This window comes from Micromys minutus (genome assembly GCF_963924665.1).
Source record: "Micromys minutus genome assembly, chromosome: 8".
Lineage (NCBI taxonomy): Eukaryota > Metazoa > Chordata > Mammalia > Rodentia > Muridae > Micromys > Micromys minutus.
This window is the reverse complement of record NC_137977.1, coordinates 19,026,987-19,047,912: the sequence shown is the minus strand read 5'-3', so window position 1 is coordinate 19,047,912 and position 20,926 is coordinate 19,026,987. Positions and strand designations below refer to the sequence as shown.

Below are 20,926 nucleotides of genomic sequence, written 5' to 3'. Positions count from 1 at the left end.
AAACATGTTTTATTTTATCATAATCAATTATTTGAGTGTGAAAAATATTTGACAATGAATTAAAATAACATGAAGGAGAAAAAATAAAGCCCATTAAACTGAGATAGGTATGTCAGGAAAAGCTAGAGCTTCATTTTCATATTAAGACCGGATGTTCAATGAGTTAAATTTTGCAATGTTCAATTAAGCTGCAAGAAGTAAAAACACAACGTTGAATAATCCACAACCCCCCTATTTCATTAAAAAGCCAATTTTACACTCATTTATCTTCATAAAAGATTGCTACCTAATTCCAAGTTCTAAATTATAACCTCATTATTTTCAGGATTTCCTTACAAAATTTGTAGTGTTTCTTCAGGGATTTGGGTTGAAGACTGCAAAGAACAGGTATCACATGCGATAAATATGGAATGCTGAATAACTGAACCCTCGGTTTGTGCAAGAAAAGGAAATGCTTTCTGATTCACATTTTAACAATTAATTAGACTCACTGATGGAAAACAGTTTCCACATTGCAGAGGATGTGATTGTTTTCCGGAACAAATGAACAAGCCTAATTCATACTGTGCACAGCATTTGGCAATAGTTGTCATTGTTAATTGAGTCTAGTGGCAGGAATAAGGAAAGTACAGTTGAGGTGATAGAACTGGACATTCTCCAAGGCCCTCATTAATCACGTGACTAGTCTGAACATGAATGCATTATGCAAATTATAGGTCAAAGAGCCTTCCTGGTTTGGAGAGATACCAGCCTGTGAAATTGTGTGCAGTCTAAACATTGAACCAGTCTGAGGCCTGGGATGTGTCAATGCCATGCTTCAATTAGAATATGGTAGTGGGTGGAACATGTTTTAGAATTAAACATAAATTTCCATAAGATTTAGTGTGCTAAAAATGACATCCATTGGTGCACAAAAATACTTCTGAAATTGTCTTCAATAAGAGTATGACTATGTAGTCTGTTTCATGAAGGAGGGATGGACCATAAAAATACTTAAATTGCCTAGTTTCTCTAAATACTACCTTGAGCCCATTTTGCCTAAAATGTAACCTTTCCCATTTCAATCATATTGAAACTGGAAACATTTTATCTGTCTGAGGGAAGCCTACTCCTTTCTAGACATGAACAGATGGAATTAGAGTTTAATCAACCATACTGTTTTGTTTTAAATGATTCATTAATTTTTGTCAAATCTATTTACTAGAAACTACACCTGACATTTTTCTTTTACTAAACTCTCTTCTTTAAAATAAGAACGCATTTTTAAAAATTGAATGTTTGGCTTAGACATATTCAACCAATCTTTTCCATGTTGCCTATGGAAAATAAGATGTTTTAGGTACATCTACATAAACATAAGGTTATTTACTGGCATTTCTATTGATAAATTGGTTTCTATTTTACATTCTGGAATAAACACAATTTTAAAAATATTACTTTGAAGAGCCTATCATGAATTAATGTTTGGTTGTTCATCAAGTATCTTATTGGATGTGTAGCATACTTTGGTAAGGTAAGAACCTTGCCAAAATAGATCTCCACTTATTTTACCAATTAGTAAGAAGCTCAACTTTATGAAACTGGAGCTTCTCGTTCTTTGTTTGGACTCATAGTGAGAAGTACAAAGATATTATTCGATCAAATCTGTGGGATTTCCATGTGTATCTTTGTGTAGCAATTTTTTTCTGAAATAATAAGTTCCTCCAGGATGGGAACCTCATTCACCCAGGACACTGTAAAAAGAGGTGGAACCTTTTACCCTGCAGGGAAAGGAATGCTTCTTCAGATTTCGGAGTAAATATCTCAAAAGGTTCCGAAAGTCTCTACAATTGAATAGATGCACTAGGGCTCAAGCTTACCAAGTGTATCAAAGCCATAAGGACTGAAGAGAGACACTCTGAGATGAGCTGAGCTGCATAGAAATTAATTATTCCTTAGCTTTAGAGAGAAGACTCCATCTACTCTTTGGCTGTGGGTGTCTGAGTCAGTTGCTGGGTGGGACTTCTCACAGGACACCATCCTCCTGTCTGCAAGAATAACAGAATAACATTTCCCGACCTTTTTTTCTAATTCCTCCCCTCATCTGCTTCTTATGACTATTTTATTCCCCCTTCTAAGTAAGATTCAAGCATTCTCACTTTTTTCCTCCTTCCTGTTTAACTTCTGTGGGTCTGTGGAGTATAGCATGGTATTTTATGGCTAATATTTACTTATAAGTGAGTATATGCCATGCAAAATAAATTTAAAATATATAATTAGATAGTATTGTGTGAAGAGACAATTAGAAGAATAAAGTTTGAAATAAATTAAACTTCTATGACATCTGATCAGATCTTATGTTCTTCTATGGAACAAGTACCCTTTAATCACCAAGATTTATTCATTTATCTTTGTATTGTGGTCTGTATAAAGTTTCTTATCTCTAGTTCTACAGTTTCTCCTAATAACGTTGGATAAGGTTTAAGAAATACCTATGCTCAAACATTCTTGCCTAATCTTGCCAACAACCTTTCTTCATCTCTCTCTCAAATCCACACTCTTTTTCTTTTTTTTCTAAGAAGGACTTCCACATTTTGGCCATTCTTCTTTTTAAGCTTCATAAGGTCTGTGAGTTGTTTTTTCGGTATTCAGAGCTTCAAATCCATACTCATCACATAAATCCTGAGTCAATTATTCTTCCTCACTATAAGACTGAGAATTTGTTTCCTTCCAGCAAACAGAGCAGGCATCTACGGGCTAAACAGGAAAGACTCTAATGCTCTGTAGGTAGAGACAGGTCTTGGCATCATTCTAACCCAATCTACAAGGCTTTGTAAATGCTCTCCTTTTTTGACTCAAGTTGAAACTCCAATTCCCACATGTTTTGCCAAAACTGTTATCATCAATCTTTCTCATGTCCTCAGGCAGTAAAGAGAATAAAAATCCTTAGAAAATTGTACTGGTCTCTACAAAGTGTTTGGCTATCAACTATCCATGGTCAGTATTACTAAGAACATTTTTAGATTTTAGCTACAACATATAAGTTACCATTCTCATCTTCAAGTCTTATACATCTTCCCAGATGAGTCTGTACTATTTTAAACCTCTCTTAAAGTCATTAATAAGATAGGGAACATAGTATGGCAAATGGAAGAATAATCTAGAAGACTTTCAACACTCTGACAACAATCTGATTTATCTTGGTGGTAGATGCTAACACTATCAAATAATCTTTGCGGTCTTGTTGCATTTCTCTATTTGCCAACTGGTATTACAAGTCAAACCCCTATCTGATGTCCATTTTCTTGCATGGTTGTGATTCAAACGCCATCACACCTTTTTTGGAATTACAAAACACCATAAATCATGCAAAGTAGTTTTTCATTCATTGAAGGAGACCTGAAACCTAGCTGAAGTTTTGGAATTTCATTCTCTCTTTACAAATATTAGTTCTAACTTCTGGTTCTAAATACAATTTTCCTACTAAAAGAGGAAATAAGAAGGCTAGGAAATGTCAGAATTCCACATTGTTTTTATTATCATATACATTTCCCACCTTTGTGTCTCCTGTAGATTGAAGAGTGGTAGAAATAAAACTAAAATGCTCGGATAACTTGGTAACATCCCTAATACCACTGTGATCCTAATGTTGTTCTGTTTCTGAGCTTGAATTGCTTTGTAATGGCTGAAGTTGTTTGATGGGTTTGAAACTCATTTAATTTAGAAAGTTAATGGATTGCCTTTTCTTCTGTCTCTGCTCTACTCTTTGTCCCTGTATTTCCTTTAGACAGGAGCAACTCTGGGTAAAAATTTTGAGAAGTTGGGCAGCATCCAGAGACTGCCTCACCTAGGGATCAATCCCATATTCAGCCACCAAACTCAGACACTATTGCTGATGCTAAGTAGTGCTTGATTCCTGAGAGGCTCTGCCAGAATCTTATCAGTGCAAATGTGAATGCTTATAGCCAACCATCAGACTGAGCACAGAGGCCCCAATGGACTAGTTAGAGGAAAGATTGCAGGAGCTGAAGGAGGTTGCAACCCCATAGGAAGAACAACAATATTAACCAACCAACCCCTCAAGAGCTCCCAGAGACTAAACCACCAACCAAAGAGTACACATGGAGGGACCCATGGCTCCAGCCGATTATGTATCAGAAGATGGCATTGTTCGGCATCAATAGGAAGGGAGGGCCTTGGTTCTGTGAAGGCTTGATGCTACGGAGGTGAGGCAGGAGTGGGTGGGTAGGTGTGTGGTTTTTGGAGGAGAAAGCGTTAAGGGGGATAACATTTGAAATGTAAATAAACATGATATATTTTTTAATTTACAAACTTAGACAGATTGACATAGATTCCTAATATAAACACACTCTTCTGCCCTATGAGCATAGAAACACTTCTTTTAGCTTCCAGTTATGAGTCATGAACACTAATATGCAACAAATTAGTTCTCTCCTTTTCTAAAATCTGTATCCTCTGATTTTTTACTGGGTAGGTAATATGTGTGTGGATGGATGTGAATTTAAGATGGAATTTAAAGTATAAGATCCTTTTTTAAAAACCTTTTAAATTAAATACTCTCCATATTTACATTAGAAATGTTATCCCCTTCTCCCACTCTGCTCCCATACCCCCTCCTTCTCCATTTGTCTTCACAAAGGTACACTCAGTCCTAACCATTCTCTCCACCACAGTGCCTTGGCATTCTTCTACATTGGAAAGCATGTCCTCCCTAGACCACAGGGCTCTTTTCATATTGATGCCAGACACTGCTATCTTCTGCTACATACACAACTGGAGTCATAGGTCTCTCAATGTTGGCTCAATGGTTGGTGTTTTATTCCATGGAAGTTTGGGAGGGTTTGGTTGGTTGATAATGTTGTTCTTCCCATGAACTTGAAACCCCTTTCAGCTTCTTCAGTCTTGCCTTTAGCACCTTCATTGGGATCCCTGTGTTCAGTCTTACGGTTAGCTGCATGCATGCTTAGCTGTATCTGCATGACTCTGGCAGAGCCCCTGAGGAAGCATCTCTATCTGGTTCCTGTCAGTAAGTGCTTCTTGGCATCAGCAATAGTGCTTGGAGTGTAGTGTAGTGGTGTCTATATATGGGGTGAATCCCCATGTGAGGCAACCTCTGAATGATCATTTCTTCAATGCCTGTTCCTCTATTTGACCTTGTATTTCCTCCTGTGAGTGTTTTGTTCTTCCTTCTAATAAGGACTAAGGCATCCAGATTTTGGCCTTCCTTCTTTTTGAGCTTTATAACGTCTGTGAATTGTTTCTTGGGTATTCAAAACTTTCTGGGGATAGTATCTGCTTATCAGTGAGTATATACCATGTGTGTTCTTTTGTGATTGGGTTACCTCACTCAGCATGATAGTCTCTAACTCCATCCATTTGCCTAGGAATTTCATAAAGTCATTGTTTCTAATAGCTGAGTAGTACTCCATTGTGTAAACATACTACACTTTCTGTATCCATTCCTCTGTTAAAGAGCACCTGGGTTCTTTCCAGCTTTTGACTATTATAATTAAGGCTGCTATAAACATGGTGGATCATGTGTCCTTGTTAGATGTTGGAGCATCTTTGGGGTATATGTCCATGAGTGGAATAGCTGGGTCTTTAGGTAGTACTATATCCAATTTTCTGAAGAACTGCAAGACTGATTTCCAGAGTGACTGTAAAAGTTTACAACCCCAACAGTGGAGGAGTGTTTCTCTTTTTCCACATCCTTGTCAGCATGTGCTGTCATCTGAGTTTTTTATCTTAGCAATTCTGACTGGTGTGAGGTGGAATCTTGGGGTTTTTTTTATTTGCATTTCCCTGATGACTAGGGGTGTTAAGCATTTTGTAAAAGAACCTCCTTATATTACAGACTAAACTTATGTTGTCATAAGTCTTGGCATTTCAAATATATATATATATATATCCAAATTTTGAATAACAAATTAATATGAATTGATAAAGCTAGGAATAATATTATTTTTTTGTTATTTATTGCCTATGAAAACAATAACATAAGTAAGAATGTGTTAGACTGTAGGTAAAAAAGTTCAAAGTGACGAATGTCTTAACAAGTGACAAAAATTCCTTCATAGAAAATCAAACTTATCTTTTCTTGATAATTGAAAATGAGTCATGAAAAGAAAATGATACATTAATTTTCTCTAGTTATAAAACATCTTTTTATCTAAAGAACTATCCAAAAAATGTAGATTCATAGTTCTAGAGTTGTCCCTCATTCAAGTTTGCAAATTCTTTCTTATAGTGAGAATGTCAAGTGCTATCCACTGACTCATTCATTGATTACTTGAATCCCAGGTAGTGGTACAAATCTGGGAGGTTCTATAAACTTCACAAGCTGGAGGAAGTAGTTCATGGGTGATAACTTTGAAGCTATTACTTGGTCCGCATTAGTTCCATTCTGCTATGAGTAGATGCTTTATGATTCATACTTTCAAAGACATGACAGTCTGTCCAAGTCTGTGGTGCCAGGTATCCATCCACTGAAATGTCTGAAACCATGGTCAGAATAAATTTTGCATCATTTTAAGTTGTTTATATCACCCCACAGTGATACAGTAGCATCTAGCACACCCTCCAGACAATATTACATTTATGTAAGAATATTTAGCATCAGAAATAGTGGCTCATCCCTATAATCTCACCTACTTGGGAGGAAGAAGCAGCAGGATTACTGCAAATTTGAGTTCTGCCTGATCTACAAAGTGTATCAAATTCATTATGAACATCTTAATGTTTCAAAACATTTTTTTCATTCATGGAGAAACTTTAAAAAAAAAATCTTAACTAATTCTTGTACTTATTTACATCCCAAATTTTGCCCTCTCCAAATCCCCCTTCTAGAGTTCTTCACCCCATTACCCCATTTGCCTTTGAGAGGGTTTTTTTCTCCTTTGGCATCCCCCATCCCAGGGGCATCAAGTCTCAACAGGATTAGGCACATCCTCTCCCACTGAGGCCAGATAAATAAGTGCTGGGGGCTCAAATCATTTTTAAAGAGCATCTGTTTGTGTAACTCAATACATTTGCTTATAAGATACTAATACTTTCCTCTTAGACAGAAAGATCTGTAAATTATTTCCTTGACCCCTTTAAAAAATTTGTTTGCCCTGTTTGCAAAGCACAGTGGATTCTGAGCCCTGCTTACTACAGAAGGCAGAGCACACTTGTTTTCTGTATTCTTATTCCTTCCCCTTTCATAGCTGGTTTTGCATACTAGCCCAAGTTCTTAGGTCTTTGCTTTCATCTTATTTACTTGTTTCTTTGTGCTTTTGGCTTGTTTGCAGATTTTTATTATCTCAGTATCTATTGTAGCATGCTTCTGGATTTGTGCACAGCTTGGTAGCTTATTAAAATGTAGATTACCAATTCAGCTCTCCTCAACTAAGATTTGCATCTCAACAAGGTCTTCAAAAAAAATCTGCCTTTTTGGAAATGTTTTGAAATGCCACTTTAGCTTATGTTCAAGAAACAAACAAACAAACAACAAAAAAGGGGTAAAAAATTGTTCTTCCATTTGTAGAAATTTTATTTCTACACCACTTAGAGAAGCTAGTAATTTAAGGATTCTGAAACTTCACAGACGTATAGAATTACTTGTGTAATGTTCCTCTATGATAAATTTATTTTGGGTTAGTATACCTGGTATTCAGTTGCTGTAGCTCTCTTGATACTAACACATAAAACCACTTCACTTTTCTAATCTGTTTGAGAAGGAAATTAGAAGGAAATGATTGAGCTCCTCCTCTCTGAGAATAGGTCAGGATGCTGATTCCACCTTTCTTCTCTCAGGTCTGGGTGACTATGTGCCCTCTCTACCTCATATATTCACTGAATACTGTGTCTACATTCAAGGCTGGCCCTTTCCCACCCAGTCCCATGATTCCTGCTAATCATTCCCTCAGGGCTGCAGTCTACTTTCTCTTCTGACAGCTCATCTTGTCAAGAGTAATCTTAGGGTAAGATGCTTATGGTCAATAGTATGTTAATTTTTTACTTCATTTGTAATTTTACTGAAAATTAAGGTGCTTATCTTAGAAGGACTTAAGAACCAGGGTGGACTTTGGGAAATCACATTGCGCCAATGAGAAAATGTTTGGGGACATAACAGATCTTCGATATTATTTCATATTCTATCTCCATAGAACATATTGATTAACATTATTGGATTGTTTACTCAATGCAAATACTAAATATCAAAAAGTTATCAGTACCTGAAATTGAATTGGCATAGACATTAGAAACTGGAAAAAATATTATGAATAAATAATAAATTTCTTTATCTAAATGATATATCTTTGTATTTTCTGTATTTATAAAATTTTAAATTGGAAAAATTATATAACTGATTTTTATTTTCTTATTTGTGTAACAATTTTTCATCATGATATAAAAATAATTAAATAATGCAATGAATATAAAAATTAATGTCTCATGTCTACAATATTATAATACGAATCATAATAGAAAATAAATACATGCACAAAAGTTGGCAAATATAATAATTTCTACTCTAAGAAAGAAAATAAAGCCCTCAATATTTTTCCTACTTTTCTCTGGAGACGTTTTCATCTTTTAGTGGTTTGTTTGAATGTTCTCCTTGCTCTGGATACAAACTTTTGTTGTTCTATATAGCCTATACCATAACATGGCTTGCAATTTTATCCTCAGATTTTATTGGTGGGCATTATGGGAACTTTGTAACCACATCAAACCAAGCTGAAAAGTCTTTAAGTATTTGAGACTTACTATAAAGTTGGTCTTTATTTATATGAAGAAATAATTTGTGTTTAAGCCCAGTGTGTCTGGTAGAACCTCTTAAAGTCAATTTTTGTAGAGTAATAACTTAATTTTGCCTTTGGTGAGAGAAGTCTTACTTCAGAATATTACCCACAAGTCAACTTTCGAACATTCCAATATATTGGTAGTCTTTCACTCTAGTTGGATGATGTTAACACATTGAGTCTGATATTAGTGTCAAGTATAGAACAGGGACAGGGGCATAGTGTCAAATCTGCTATTTACCAAAGACCTTTGGTCAGACCCTCTTGGTGTGTGGCCATCTACTATCATCAGACATCACATCATCAGCAGGGCATCTTCCAGATATCAGCAGGTGAATCTGGATATTTCCTAATTCCCCTACAGGAGCTTATCTTTATGTTTAGGGAAAACATTTCAACTGATGTGCACCTCAGATATAATCCTCACAGATCTAATAAGCCATATTCCTTTTCCACTGTTACAATATGGGAAAACAATACAAGCTGCCTCATTGTTTCTGTGATATCCAGGGTTCAGACCTTCATGGCAGCATTGCGAGAGAAGTTTCAATGGTAGGGAAGGTTGTCCTTTTTTCATTATTATGTATTGTATACATTAAACCAAGCTTGCTTTCAGAATCCCTTTTCACAGCCAATAACCTTAAATGTCCTGAATATTTTACTGAATGTTTATTTTCAGAATAAGGGGTGCACCAAAGTTTAAAGAATTTACTCTCTTTCTTCCTGAAGCCTCAAGCTTCTGTCTTTCTGTGTGAAGCCTTTGAGGACTAAGCCAAGCTCAGCAGTGAATCCCACCTGTGCTCGTTGCTTTCTATCTAAATAAATGTACCTATAAAAGTTTAGCATGGGACAGTTAGCAAGGAATAGTGTAATTGTCTACTTATTTTAATGCATTTTATATTCCATATGACTAGACACAGCTGACGACTTACTTTTCAATATTGTAGACATTATGTCCATCAGAGTATGAAGTACATACTAGATACCCAGATGTGCACTGAATTTAATATTGATAAGCATGTTGATGAAAATACAGGCTTATATCAACTCAATCAGCTGGGTTTAATCAGGACAGAAGAGTCTGTACTGTGCATTTCCAAGTATTTCTAATCTCTATATGTATATGTGCATGGAATATGCATATATACACATTTTTTCACATGCACAACACACAATACTTATATAAGAAGATCTGTAAAAATGGTCTCAAATCATCTTAGTTAAGTCTTTGTATTATTTATTGTCTTTAAAAAATATTGGGTCAACAATTGTTATCTTGGAAAAACATACAGGCCTAAAGTTGTAGAAAAAGTTTCAGTGAAATATTATCAACTACATAATTTGGTTTGAGCTGTAAATCCTGTAAGGAGTATTCAAGTGTTATAATATGTTAAAATAATATAGTAAAAATTCAATAATATTTTCTTCTTTGTTCTCTATTACATATTTAATTGCTTTATATTACCTCAATATTTATAACTAAAATATTTTTAAATTACTTAAATAAATACACATTTTTAGCAAAGAGTTAAAAGATCTATTTTCTAGAATTTTATGTTTTTACATTAGCCAAAACAATAAATTTGATGATTATTGAAAATATATCCTGTTAAATTCTGCCTTATCTTAGCCCAGAGAGAGCTGGTCTCCCAGGAGTACTGACACACCTAACATCACAGGCTCACAGGCTCACAGGACAGACAGGCTCCAGTTAGAGACAGCAGTCCAACTAACACCAGAGATGACCAGATGGTGAGAGGCAAGTACAAGAACCTAAGCAACAGAAATTGGCATCATCATAATCCAGATCTCCTACTACAGAAAGACTTGGAAACACACCAGAAAAGCAAGATTCAAATTTAAAATCACATCTCATGATGATAATAGAGGACTTTAAGAAAAACATAAATAACTCCCTTAAAGAAAATCAAGAGAACACAGGTAAAAGGTAAAAGCACTTAAAGAGGAAACACAAACATCCCTTAAAGAATTATAGGAAAACACAACCAAATAGGTAAAGGAATTTAACAAAACCACCCAGGATCTAAAAATGAAAATAGAAAGAATAAAGTAATCAGAAAGGGAGACAAACCTGAAGATAGAAAATCTAAAAAGATCAGGAGTCATAAAGGCAAGCATCACCAAAAAAATGCAAGAGAGCAGAGAGAATTTCAGGTGCAGAAGATACCATAAAAAACATTGACACAGCAGTAAAAAAAATGCAAAATGCAAGAAAACTCCTAACCCAAAACATCCAAAAAATCCAGGAAACAATGAAAAAAAATCAAACCTAAGAATAATAGGTATAGAAAAGAGCAAAAATTTCCAGCTTAAAGGGAAAGTAAATATCTTCAACAAAATTATAGAAGAAAACTTTCCCAACCTAGAAAAAAAAAAGATGGCCATAAATATACAAGAAGCATACAGAACTCAAAATAGGCTGGAACAGAAAAGAATTTCCTCTTGTCACATAATAATTAAAACATCAAATGCACAAAACAAAGAAAAAATATTAAAAGCAATAAGGAAAAAAGGTCAAGTAACATATTAAGGCAGACCTATCAGAATCACACCAGACTTCTCACCAGAGACTCTGAAAGCCAGAAGATTCTGGGGAAGATTTTATACAAACCCTAAGAGAATACAAATGCCAGCCCAGATTACTATACCCAGCAAAACTCTCAATTAACATAGGTGGAAAAACAAAGTTGTTCCATGACAAAACCAAATTTACACAATATCTTTGCACAAATCCAGCCCTAAAAATGATAATGATAGAAAACTCCAACACAAGGAGAGAAACTACTCTCTAGGAAAAGCAAGAAAGTAATCTTTTAACAAACTCAAAATAATATACCCCCACAAACATAATTCCACATCTAACAACAAAATAACAGCAAACAACAATCATTATTTCTTAATATCTCTTAACATCAGTGGACTCTATTTTCCAATAAAAAGACATACACTAACAGAGTGGATACATAAGCAAGGACCCAGCATTTTGCTGTATAGAGAAAACACATCTCAGTGACAAAGACAGGTACCACCTCAGTGTAAAAGGCTAGAAAAAAAAATTTCCAAACAAATGGTCCCAAGAAACAAGCTGGAGTAGCCATTATAATAGTGAATAAAATTGACTTTCAACCAAAACTTATCAAAAAAGATAAGAAAGGACACATCATACTTATTAAAAAATATCTACAAAGATGAACTCTCAAATTCTGAACATCTATGGTCAAAATGCAAGGGCACCCACTTTATAAAAGAAACTTTACTAAGGTTCAAAGCACACATTAAACCACACACAATAATTGTGGGAGACTTCAACACCCCACTCTCATCAATGTATAGATCATGGAAACAGAAACTAAACGGAGACACAGTGAAACTAACAGAAGTTATAAACCAAATGAATGTAACAGATATTTATAAAGAATTTCATTCCAAAACAAAAGACTATACCTTCTTCTCAGCACCTCATGGTACCTTATCCAAAACTTATCAGTTACAGTGAGAAAGAGTGTAGCAGAAACTGAAGGAAAGGGTTTTCAGAGACTGCCCCACCTGGGGAACCACCCCATATGCAGTCACCAAAACCAGTCTCTATTGCTGATGCCAAGAAGTGCTTGCTGACAGGAGCTTGATATGGATGCCTTCTCAGAGGCTCTGCCAGAGCCTTGTTGATTAAGATGCTTGTAGCTAACCATCAGATTTCGCTCTGGGACCCCAATGGAGGATTTAGAGAAAAGACTAAAGGAGGTGAAGGGGTTTATAACCTCATAGGAAGAACAAAAATATCAATCAACCAGACCCCCCTTTCCCTGAGAGCTCTCAGGGATTAAACTACCAACCAAAGCGTACATATGGGGGGGACCCATGGCTCCAGCCACATATGTAGCAGAGGATGGCCTTATCAGGCATCAACAGGAGGAGAAGCCCTTGGTCCTGTGAAAGCTTGTTTACTCAGTGTAGGGTAATTCCAGGGTGTTTAGTTGGGAGTGGGTGGGCGGCAGGGGGGGCATCCTCATAGAAGCAAGTGGAAGGGGGATTGGAGAGAGAGGAACCAGGAAAGGGGATAGCATTTAAAATGTAAATAAATAATATATCAAATAAAAAAAAAGAAATAGCAGATGTGCTTTATGTTTTGTATAGTTTGGCTAAAAATTCATATTATAGTTTTTCTTGAATTTGATTTTTGCTTTCTTGTTTCCAACACACTATTACATGTGCTACCCTGTCGAGCCTTGTAGGTTATAGTTATTTATACCTTACAAACATGATAAGTAGCTGGCCAACACAGCTTACCTTCACTGTGATAGATTAAATGCTTTAATATTGGTCTTTATTGTTTTAGTTTATAAAATCCTGCTGTAGAAGGAGAGTCAGGAAGAGATATTGGCTAAATATTCCAGATTTAAGATGCATTTTAAGGTGGTAGTGTTTCCATGAGCACAATTCTATTGTGCTTTTCTGTGCAAAGAATGTTGCATGCAGCGGTGATGATTTCTGCCTGAAGAAGCATTATGTACATGTAGCCATTTGCTTGGGAAGATAAATGAGCTCACTTCAGGATTAGTAGTATAGGCAGATGGTTGAAAGTCAGGCAAGTGTTTATATGCATTCAACAGAGTGTTTCTGACAGTATGTTTCAGCATGGGAAGCCTCAAAGGGAGTGGGTGAATGGCAACTGAAAGCCTGAAAGAGAGGTTGTTTATAGAGAAGAAATGAAAGGCTTTAGTCTATTCAGGCCAGGAAGATGACCCAGATTTCCCATACTAGAATGTATTCATGGATAGGTATGTCTTAAAACACAGAGGAATAAAAAGTCTCAGCTCTGTGATTTTAGTTTGCAGCCTGTTTCTATTTATTCTTTCTGAAGAGGATTTCTGATCTCAAAAGAGGCTCCTGTTTACTGTGCATCCCGGGTCTTTGCTGGCTTGTCACAGCATCTGATGATCACACAGAGCATCCCAGTCTTACTCAGCACCTCAGCCTCAGGAGGCTATTTCACTGGGCTTTACGTTTAAATAAACATGAAATCTGAGGCTTGCTTGTGATCCTGACTTCATAGAACCCTCCCCAGAGTAACCATTTCTTTCTTGGGACACTGAAAAATTAACCTTGTATACCTTCCAAAAATAGCCAGTAACCTCATAGATACTCTCATTATAAGAGAGAAACTGACTGAAAAGGGAGCAATGTGATAATCAAAAAAATCTTATGATTGCTCACACATTGAGTGTGTTTTGGGTTCTGTCTATCACACACATGTGTGATTGAGGGAACATGAGTGTCTTCCTATCTCCTAGAACAAACAAGCTTATAATTTGTGTGTGGGTCCCAGAATGCAAATTGAAAACATTACCTCTTGTGGTAGATCATTTCTGCTCTATGAATAAAGACATTTTAAAATAATTCATTTGTCTGGTTGTGGTTTAAAAACAGCAGCATGATAATTATCAGTGTCTACAATGTGACCTCGTAAAAGCTTTTGTCAACGGCTCTGTTGGCCCCTTCTTTACAACGTAAACAGTGAACAGGGCAAAGTATGACCTTTGGGAATATGCGACCTCGGGGTCCAGGAATGGATAGATCTCATAAACCCACTGTTACAGTTAAACATGCTGCAGTATGTGTTGTGGATTACGTACCATAAGAACACACATGGATGTAAATAAAGGAAGACATTTAGAGGCCTTTCCAGAGCTTCAGACCCAGGCGAACACATTAGTTATTCTTATTCAATGATCTATGAGCATATACACTGTATTTTTTCTGTGCTGAAAATGTGGTACTCTTTTGCCTTCCTTCTCTCAGAAAATATCAAAGCTATCTTCTCAGCTCTGAATATTAGACATGTAAAGGCTTCTATAGTGTTGTGGCCTGTGCCTATGGTAACATATGTAAGCATGCATTGCCAGATCCGGTATCATGATGTTTTGCCATGTGCACTTTTGTTTTTTATTTAGATATGTTTATTTTATTTTTATGTGTAGAATGTTTTTGCTTTCATGCATGTATCTGTACTATGTGTGTTTCTGGTGCCCATAGAAATCAGAAGAAAGAATCAGATCCTACGGACCTGGAATTTCAGTTGGTTGTAAGCCATCACAAGAGCACTGAAAAAAGAAATTGGGATTTTTGGAAGAACAAGGTCTCTTAACCATCAACCTATTTTTTAAGCCCTGGTGTTGTAGTCATAGAAACTCAAAGGTTTTACTATTAACCATGTTACATTCTTTGTTTTCTTGATTATTTATTTATAAACAGTACATCAGCTAGTAACCTAGAAAGCGTTTTTAAAAAATTTTAAATTAAACACAGCTTTTCTATGGAACAAACGTAAACAAGACATTTTTCCTATGCTTTTCAGAAGACGCATATAAAACCCAGGTGAGGATTGACAACGAGCCTGCTTACTTAGACATCTTGGACACTGCTGGTCAGGTAGGTAATGTGCTTTTATTTTTAATAATAATAGATTTAATTTTAAAATTATAATATAATTACATCATTTCTCCTTTTTTCTTCACCCAGAACCTCCCATATTACCCTCCATATTCTCTTTCTGATTCTTTCTTTTAATTGTTGTCTAGAAATGTTTAATAAACCTTAGCAATCTCAGATAAGTTTCTGTTTAACCTCATCCACACTGAATGCAATAGAAATGACTTTAACATTTTAAACAGGAAAACACATTTGCAATATCAGTCAAGGATTAAAGATGAGAAAGAATTGACTTTAAAATGTGATCAGATTTAAAAATTTCTTGATAGTCAAAGTATAAAATTGCACACTAAAATATAATATTGTTAAGAGATTTATAAAATTAAGAAAATAGTTTGTTACTCTTATGCAAATATAAAAATGCTATTTGGAATCAGGAGAGGCAAAAGTGTATATAATTTTCAAGAAATAAAAAGAAAGTAAACAGAATGAAGGTACTTTATAATAATTATGAGAAAATACATCATAGATACCAGATGCCAAAGTTCTTGATGTGTAGGAGGCTGGAAGCTTTATTTAACTTCATACTTTTCAAATAATTGTTAAAATAAACTCTTATGTTAAGTGCCAGCTGCAATCCATATAAATTGTAAATAAGGAGAGTAACTAGAAAGAATTAAATACGAAGATTTTGATGCAATGTAACACACAGACAAACCATGAAACATAAAGAGATCTATATGCCTAATGGTACTTATAATTACAAAACAGAAACCATGGTGAATAGAAATGTATTCGCTTGTTCTGTGACAGGCAGCTGTCCTCAAGAGTATACTAAATAGAAAACAAAGCTTACCTATTATTGTCTTTGCTAGAGTTTTACTGCTGTGAGCAGATACCATGACCAAAGCAACTCTTATAAAAACAACATTTAACTAGGGCTGGCTTACAAGTTCAGAGGTTCAGTCCATTATCATCAAGGCAGGAGCCTGGCAGCATCCAGGCAGGCATGGTGCAGGAGGAGCTGAGAGCTCCATACTTTCTGAAGGTTGCTAACAGCTAGGATGAGGGTCTTAAGCTCATGCCCACAGTGAAACACCAACTCCAACAAGGCCATACCTCCTAATAGTGCCACTTCCTGGACCAAGCATATGCAAACTATCACATTCCACTCCTTGGCCTCCATAGACTTGTTCAAACACATGGCATAATAAAAATACATTTAGTCCAACTTCTGAAGACTCCATAATCTATAGCAATCTCAACAATATTAAAAATCCATATTTCAAGGTCTCTTCTGAGATTCATTCAGTCACTAAACTGTAATCTCTAAAGCAAGACAGGAAACCTGCTGAGCAACATCCAGACTCTGCATCTCCATGTCGGAGAGCAAAGCAGTTATTAGATTGCTAACTCCTTTTTTAATCTTTGTTGACTGAACCACACTTCTTTCTCCCTGTTGGCAGCTTTCCTCAACAGATAGCTATGGCTCTGGCATCTCAAAAATCTTGGAGTCTCCTAGGCAACATTAATGTTTCAGCTTCTTGTTTCAATGTCTGGGATTCACACATGATTCCAAAGGGCTGGCTTCACTTTTCCAGCCATACCCTCTGTCCCACTCTAAGCTCAGGTTGATACTCCACTGCTACTGTTTTTTTGTGATCATCCAATGGTACTGGCATCTCTAGTACTTGGGTTTTCCTCTGCAACTAGGCTTCACCAATAGCCTATCAGTCTATCTTTGTGGTACTAAATCTTAACTCCTATACATCACCCCTTCAGTCCTCGGCCATCTACTTCAACTGAGGATGCATTTTTACCAGTGGTCTTCCATAATCTCTCACAGTGCCAATCCTCAGATGTTCTTCATGATGCCTTTATGCCTTCAAAACCAGCACTGCCTGGTGTCTCTTATATATTACCAAGTACAGCTGCAGCAAAAGGCAAAATCTTAGCTATCTCTGGAACACAGCTTCTATGTTCTCTCAGAAAACACTTCCCAAAGGATTTCACCTCAATGATACCGGTCTCTTCTTAATCACCGCTAACTTCTTAGCTCCAGTTAACCAGCATCAATTGTCCCAATCATTACTTCTATTTTTCACTCTAAAGCAAAGCCACACAGCCAAAGCTGCCAAGTTCTGCTGTTTGCAGGAGCTGGAACACGGCCCCTTGTTCTGTTACATTATCACCAGCTTTCTGTTTTCCAACTCCTTCACTGCCCAAGTTTGTCTGTCCTGGATTTTGCTCTGTTTATTGACCTTGATCTCAGAGATCTGCATGTTTGTCTCCTGGGATTAAAAGTATATACTGCCATGCCTGGATTTAAGCTTTTTGTCACCTAGAAATTGCTCTGTCCTTGAATTTAGAGATCTGCTTGGCTGTATCTCCTGGGATTAAAGGTGTGTATCACCATGCCTAAATCTAAACTTAGCTGGGTAGGATCTTGCTCCAAGGTCTCACTCCCTTAATTCAATTTAGTATCCATAAACATAGGATACAGTTCTATTTCACTTCATGGTGCCCCTTTAATATTTGGACCATATATTTTATATTTTTCCTTTTTCAGCTTTCTATGCTTGTTTAAAGTGCTCTTCATGAAACTCAACCAGAGAACAAGTCTATGATGGGTGTCTGTGAGACTTCTTTAGTCAGTGGCAATTAATCTGAGTCTCTTCTCCTTAGCCTCAGGTAGACTCTTCAGACAAGGGCAAAATGTAGCCACATTCTTCAACAAAATACCACAGAAACAGTCTCTAGTCCACCTATGGAAATTCTCCACTGAACCTCTTGGGCCAGGTCTGCACAATTCGAATCTCTCTCAGTAACAAAGTCTTCCACATTCTATTAGACCCATTTAAAGCATTCCACTGTTTTCAAATCCAAAGTCCCCAAATCCACATTCCTCCAAACAAGAGCATGGTCTGGCCTAAAACATCAGGACCCCAAACCTGGTGCCAACTTCTATTTTAGGGTTTTCCTGCTGTGAACAGACAGCATGGTTATAAGAACATTTAATTGGCGTTGGCATACAGATTAAGAGGTTCAGTCCATTATCATCAAGGCAGGAACATGGGTACATCCAGGAAGACATGGTGCAGAATGAGCAGAGAACTTCTGAAGGCTGCTAGCAGAATACTGACTTCCAGGCAGCTAGGATGAGGGAGTTAAGCCCATGCCCACAGTGACACACCTACTCCAACAGGGCCATAACTCCTAATAGTGCCACTCCCTGGGCTGAGCATATACAAATCATCACACCTATGTATTTCTAAGCAGGAAGTAGATGCAGCAAAGCAGAAGTCAGTCATAGGTCATGTGTTTACAATGCAAATGGTCAATAGACCTCCCTCAACATATACACATTAAAGGAAAATCAGTAAATCTTTAAAAACATTAGAGGAAAGATAATTCATTCCAAATTTTGTAGTGGCAAAAAAGGAAACATTTTTACAATTCTGATTTTAATATTAGAGCCAATTCTGGATTACAGCAGAACTCATTAGGGTTTAAACAATAGTTTTCCTTCTTATATTGGTTTTGAACTTGAAACTTAAATATAGAAGCTATGTTTGATTCCAACACCAGAAAAATATTAAAGCAAGTTTAATTTTTTTTATCTCTTTAGAATAGTTACTTATGAATGACTACAGAAATTAGAGTGTTGGTAGTGAGTAATTCACTAGAATTGAAAATTGATTTTTGTCTTATAAATTGTATGTTAAATAACTCATTTGTTTCTAGGGAGTTTGGACAATGAACTGGTTGGGAAATTTCTAAAGACTTCGTGGACATTAAAATGGAAATTTATCTCAATTATTCAAAGGGACATTTTATGTAGGGAAAAATAGGCTCATTTCCAGGGGACCTGAAAGCCTAATTGGAGATAAACAGAATATGCTAAATTCCCATCAAACAAATGAGTCTTTTTCAATTATAATAATCTTAATCTACCCAAATAGTTACTTTGAATAACCAATTCTAAATAACTGAAATTCTCTATTACAAATATGTTTTATAGAATGTGATTCCTTCATTTGTTGAATACAAAGGTTGTTTCTCCTCTTCTGTACAGATCACAGGCTTGGTAATATCAATACATACTATATAGTTTTACAGGGGGTGGGTAACTTGTCTGCGAAGCTCCTACGGATGTTTTGTTATTCCCCCAAAAGCAGAGCAGAACATGTTTCAGATGGCTCTTGAACTAGGGAAAAGACTGAGCCAGGGAGCAGACTTAAACCTACGAGCAGCGCCAATGAGATCTAGCTTAACTCAGATCTGTCCGCATTTCTACACAGACTTGTGATATAGAAAAAATTTAACTTTATTGCTTCTTGCTTTGTTCTATGCTGTTTCCACAGAGCCAATCAGTGCAGCATATTAATGGATTTGCTCAGTATAAACGGAGACAGAGAATAGTACACATCTGTGGACAAAATGGTGAAAAGTGAACCAAATCTGAGACTTTGAGACTGATAATACTGAGAAACTTGGGGGTGTTGAGGGCGTTAAATCTACACACCATTACATACTTGTCAAGCCAGGTATTAACTGTTGCCCAACGTAGGCGGACTACATACAGCTAGGCAGATGGTGATATGTTGGCTTTTACACTATTATTAAACCTGCTCACTCAGGAGGTGGTCCATGCAGTTGATTTAACTGAAATTATATCTCTGTAGGGGACTGGTAAGAACACTACTGAAGCATTTTTAATAATGCCACAATGCTTGATTTTGATAACATTAATTTCCATATTGGTCAAATTTTATTAATTGTATGATAAGCCTAGAAGGGCGATAAAAAAGCTATTGTTAATGTTATTACCTGGAATTTGAACACCACAGTTTGCAAACTAGTGAAGAGCCATCCTCTTAGAGGTAACACTGAAGACCACATCAGCCTGCTTTGTGTTCATGTCCGTGGAGGAACAAAAAGGACAAGCTCTTTTCTACCTGTTACAAGGTCTACAAAGGACATGATGATGAGATACAGATGAACAAGAAAGGCCTACAATTTAATTAACCCAGTTCTAACGTACATAACAACTTCCCAGAACAAAGATATATTGAAAAATCAGGAAACATTGTATTCTCCAGCCATCCCCAACATTCAAAGTTTTCTTTTTATTAACAGTAAGATCCAGGGTTAGTTTCTGTAACCTTGGCTGGCGCGTTAGCCTTTGACACGCTCCAACTTTCAGACTTTGGACAAACAGTTTGGTGTGGCTGTTTTGGGTTTCTGAAGTCTTACCAAAAGGCAAATACACTTCTCGGCCCATCTGAGGACCAGACAGGAGCACTCCAGGACCAGCTGGTTGAAGGCATAGATCTTACCCCCAGCTTTGAGGATGCACCCACAGTACATACACTGTCAGGTTGAGCTCTTCCAGAATTCTCACATCATCTGAGACCATCCCTACGACCACTGCTGCTTTGTTCTCCCTCCCAGGAAGCTTCATCCTTCAGATCATCCTGGACAGGAACAGAGGTGACCGGTTAGAGCAATTCATGAGTAACCCTTTCAGCACTACCTGATTTAAGGTAGACTTGGTCCTGGCCAAAAACCTATACAGCTTGATTATCAGCCATATATCCTGGCTCTAGAGCTCCTTGCGCTGAACCCTTCAGTTATTGTGGTAAATGTCAGCACCCACGATGGCACCTTCTGCTCAGCCAGATCCAGAA

The 20,926-nt window shown here is 36.6% G+C and overlaps 1 protein-coding gene across 1 annotated transcript in view; it reads left to right on the top strand.

Moving 5' to 3' along the window:
- RIT2 (Ras like without CAAX 2) overlaps positions 1-20,926 on the top strand; it is a gene marked incomplete at both ends in the record, with an annotated part of 351,386 nt that overhangs the window by 88,228 nt on the left and 242,232 nt on the right. The window contains one exon of the mRNA XM_080919840.1: positions 15,163-15,236. Within this exon, the coding sequence (XP_080775966.1) occupies positions 15,163-15,236 (74 nt within the window). The remainder of the gene's footprint in view (positions 1-15,162; positions 15,237-20,926) is intronic.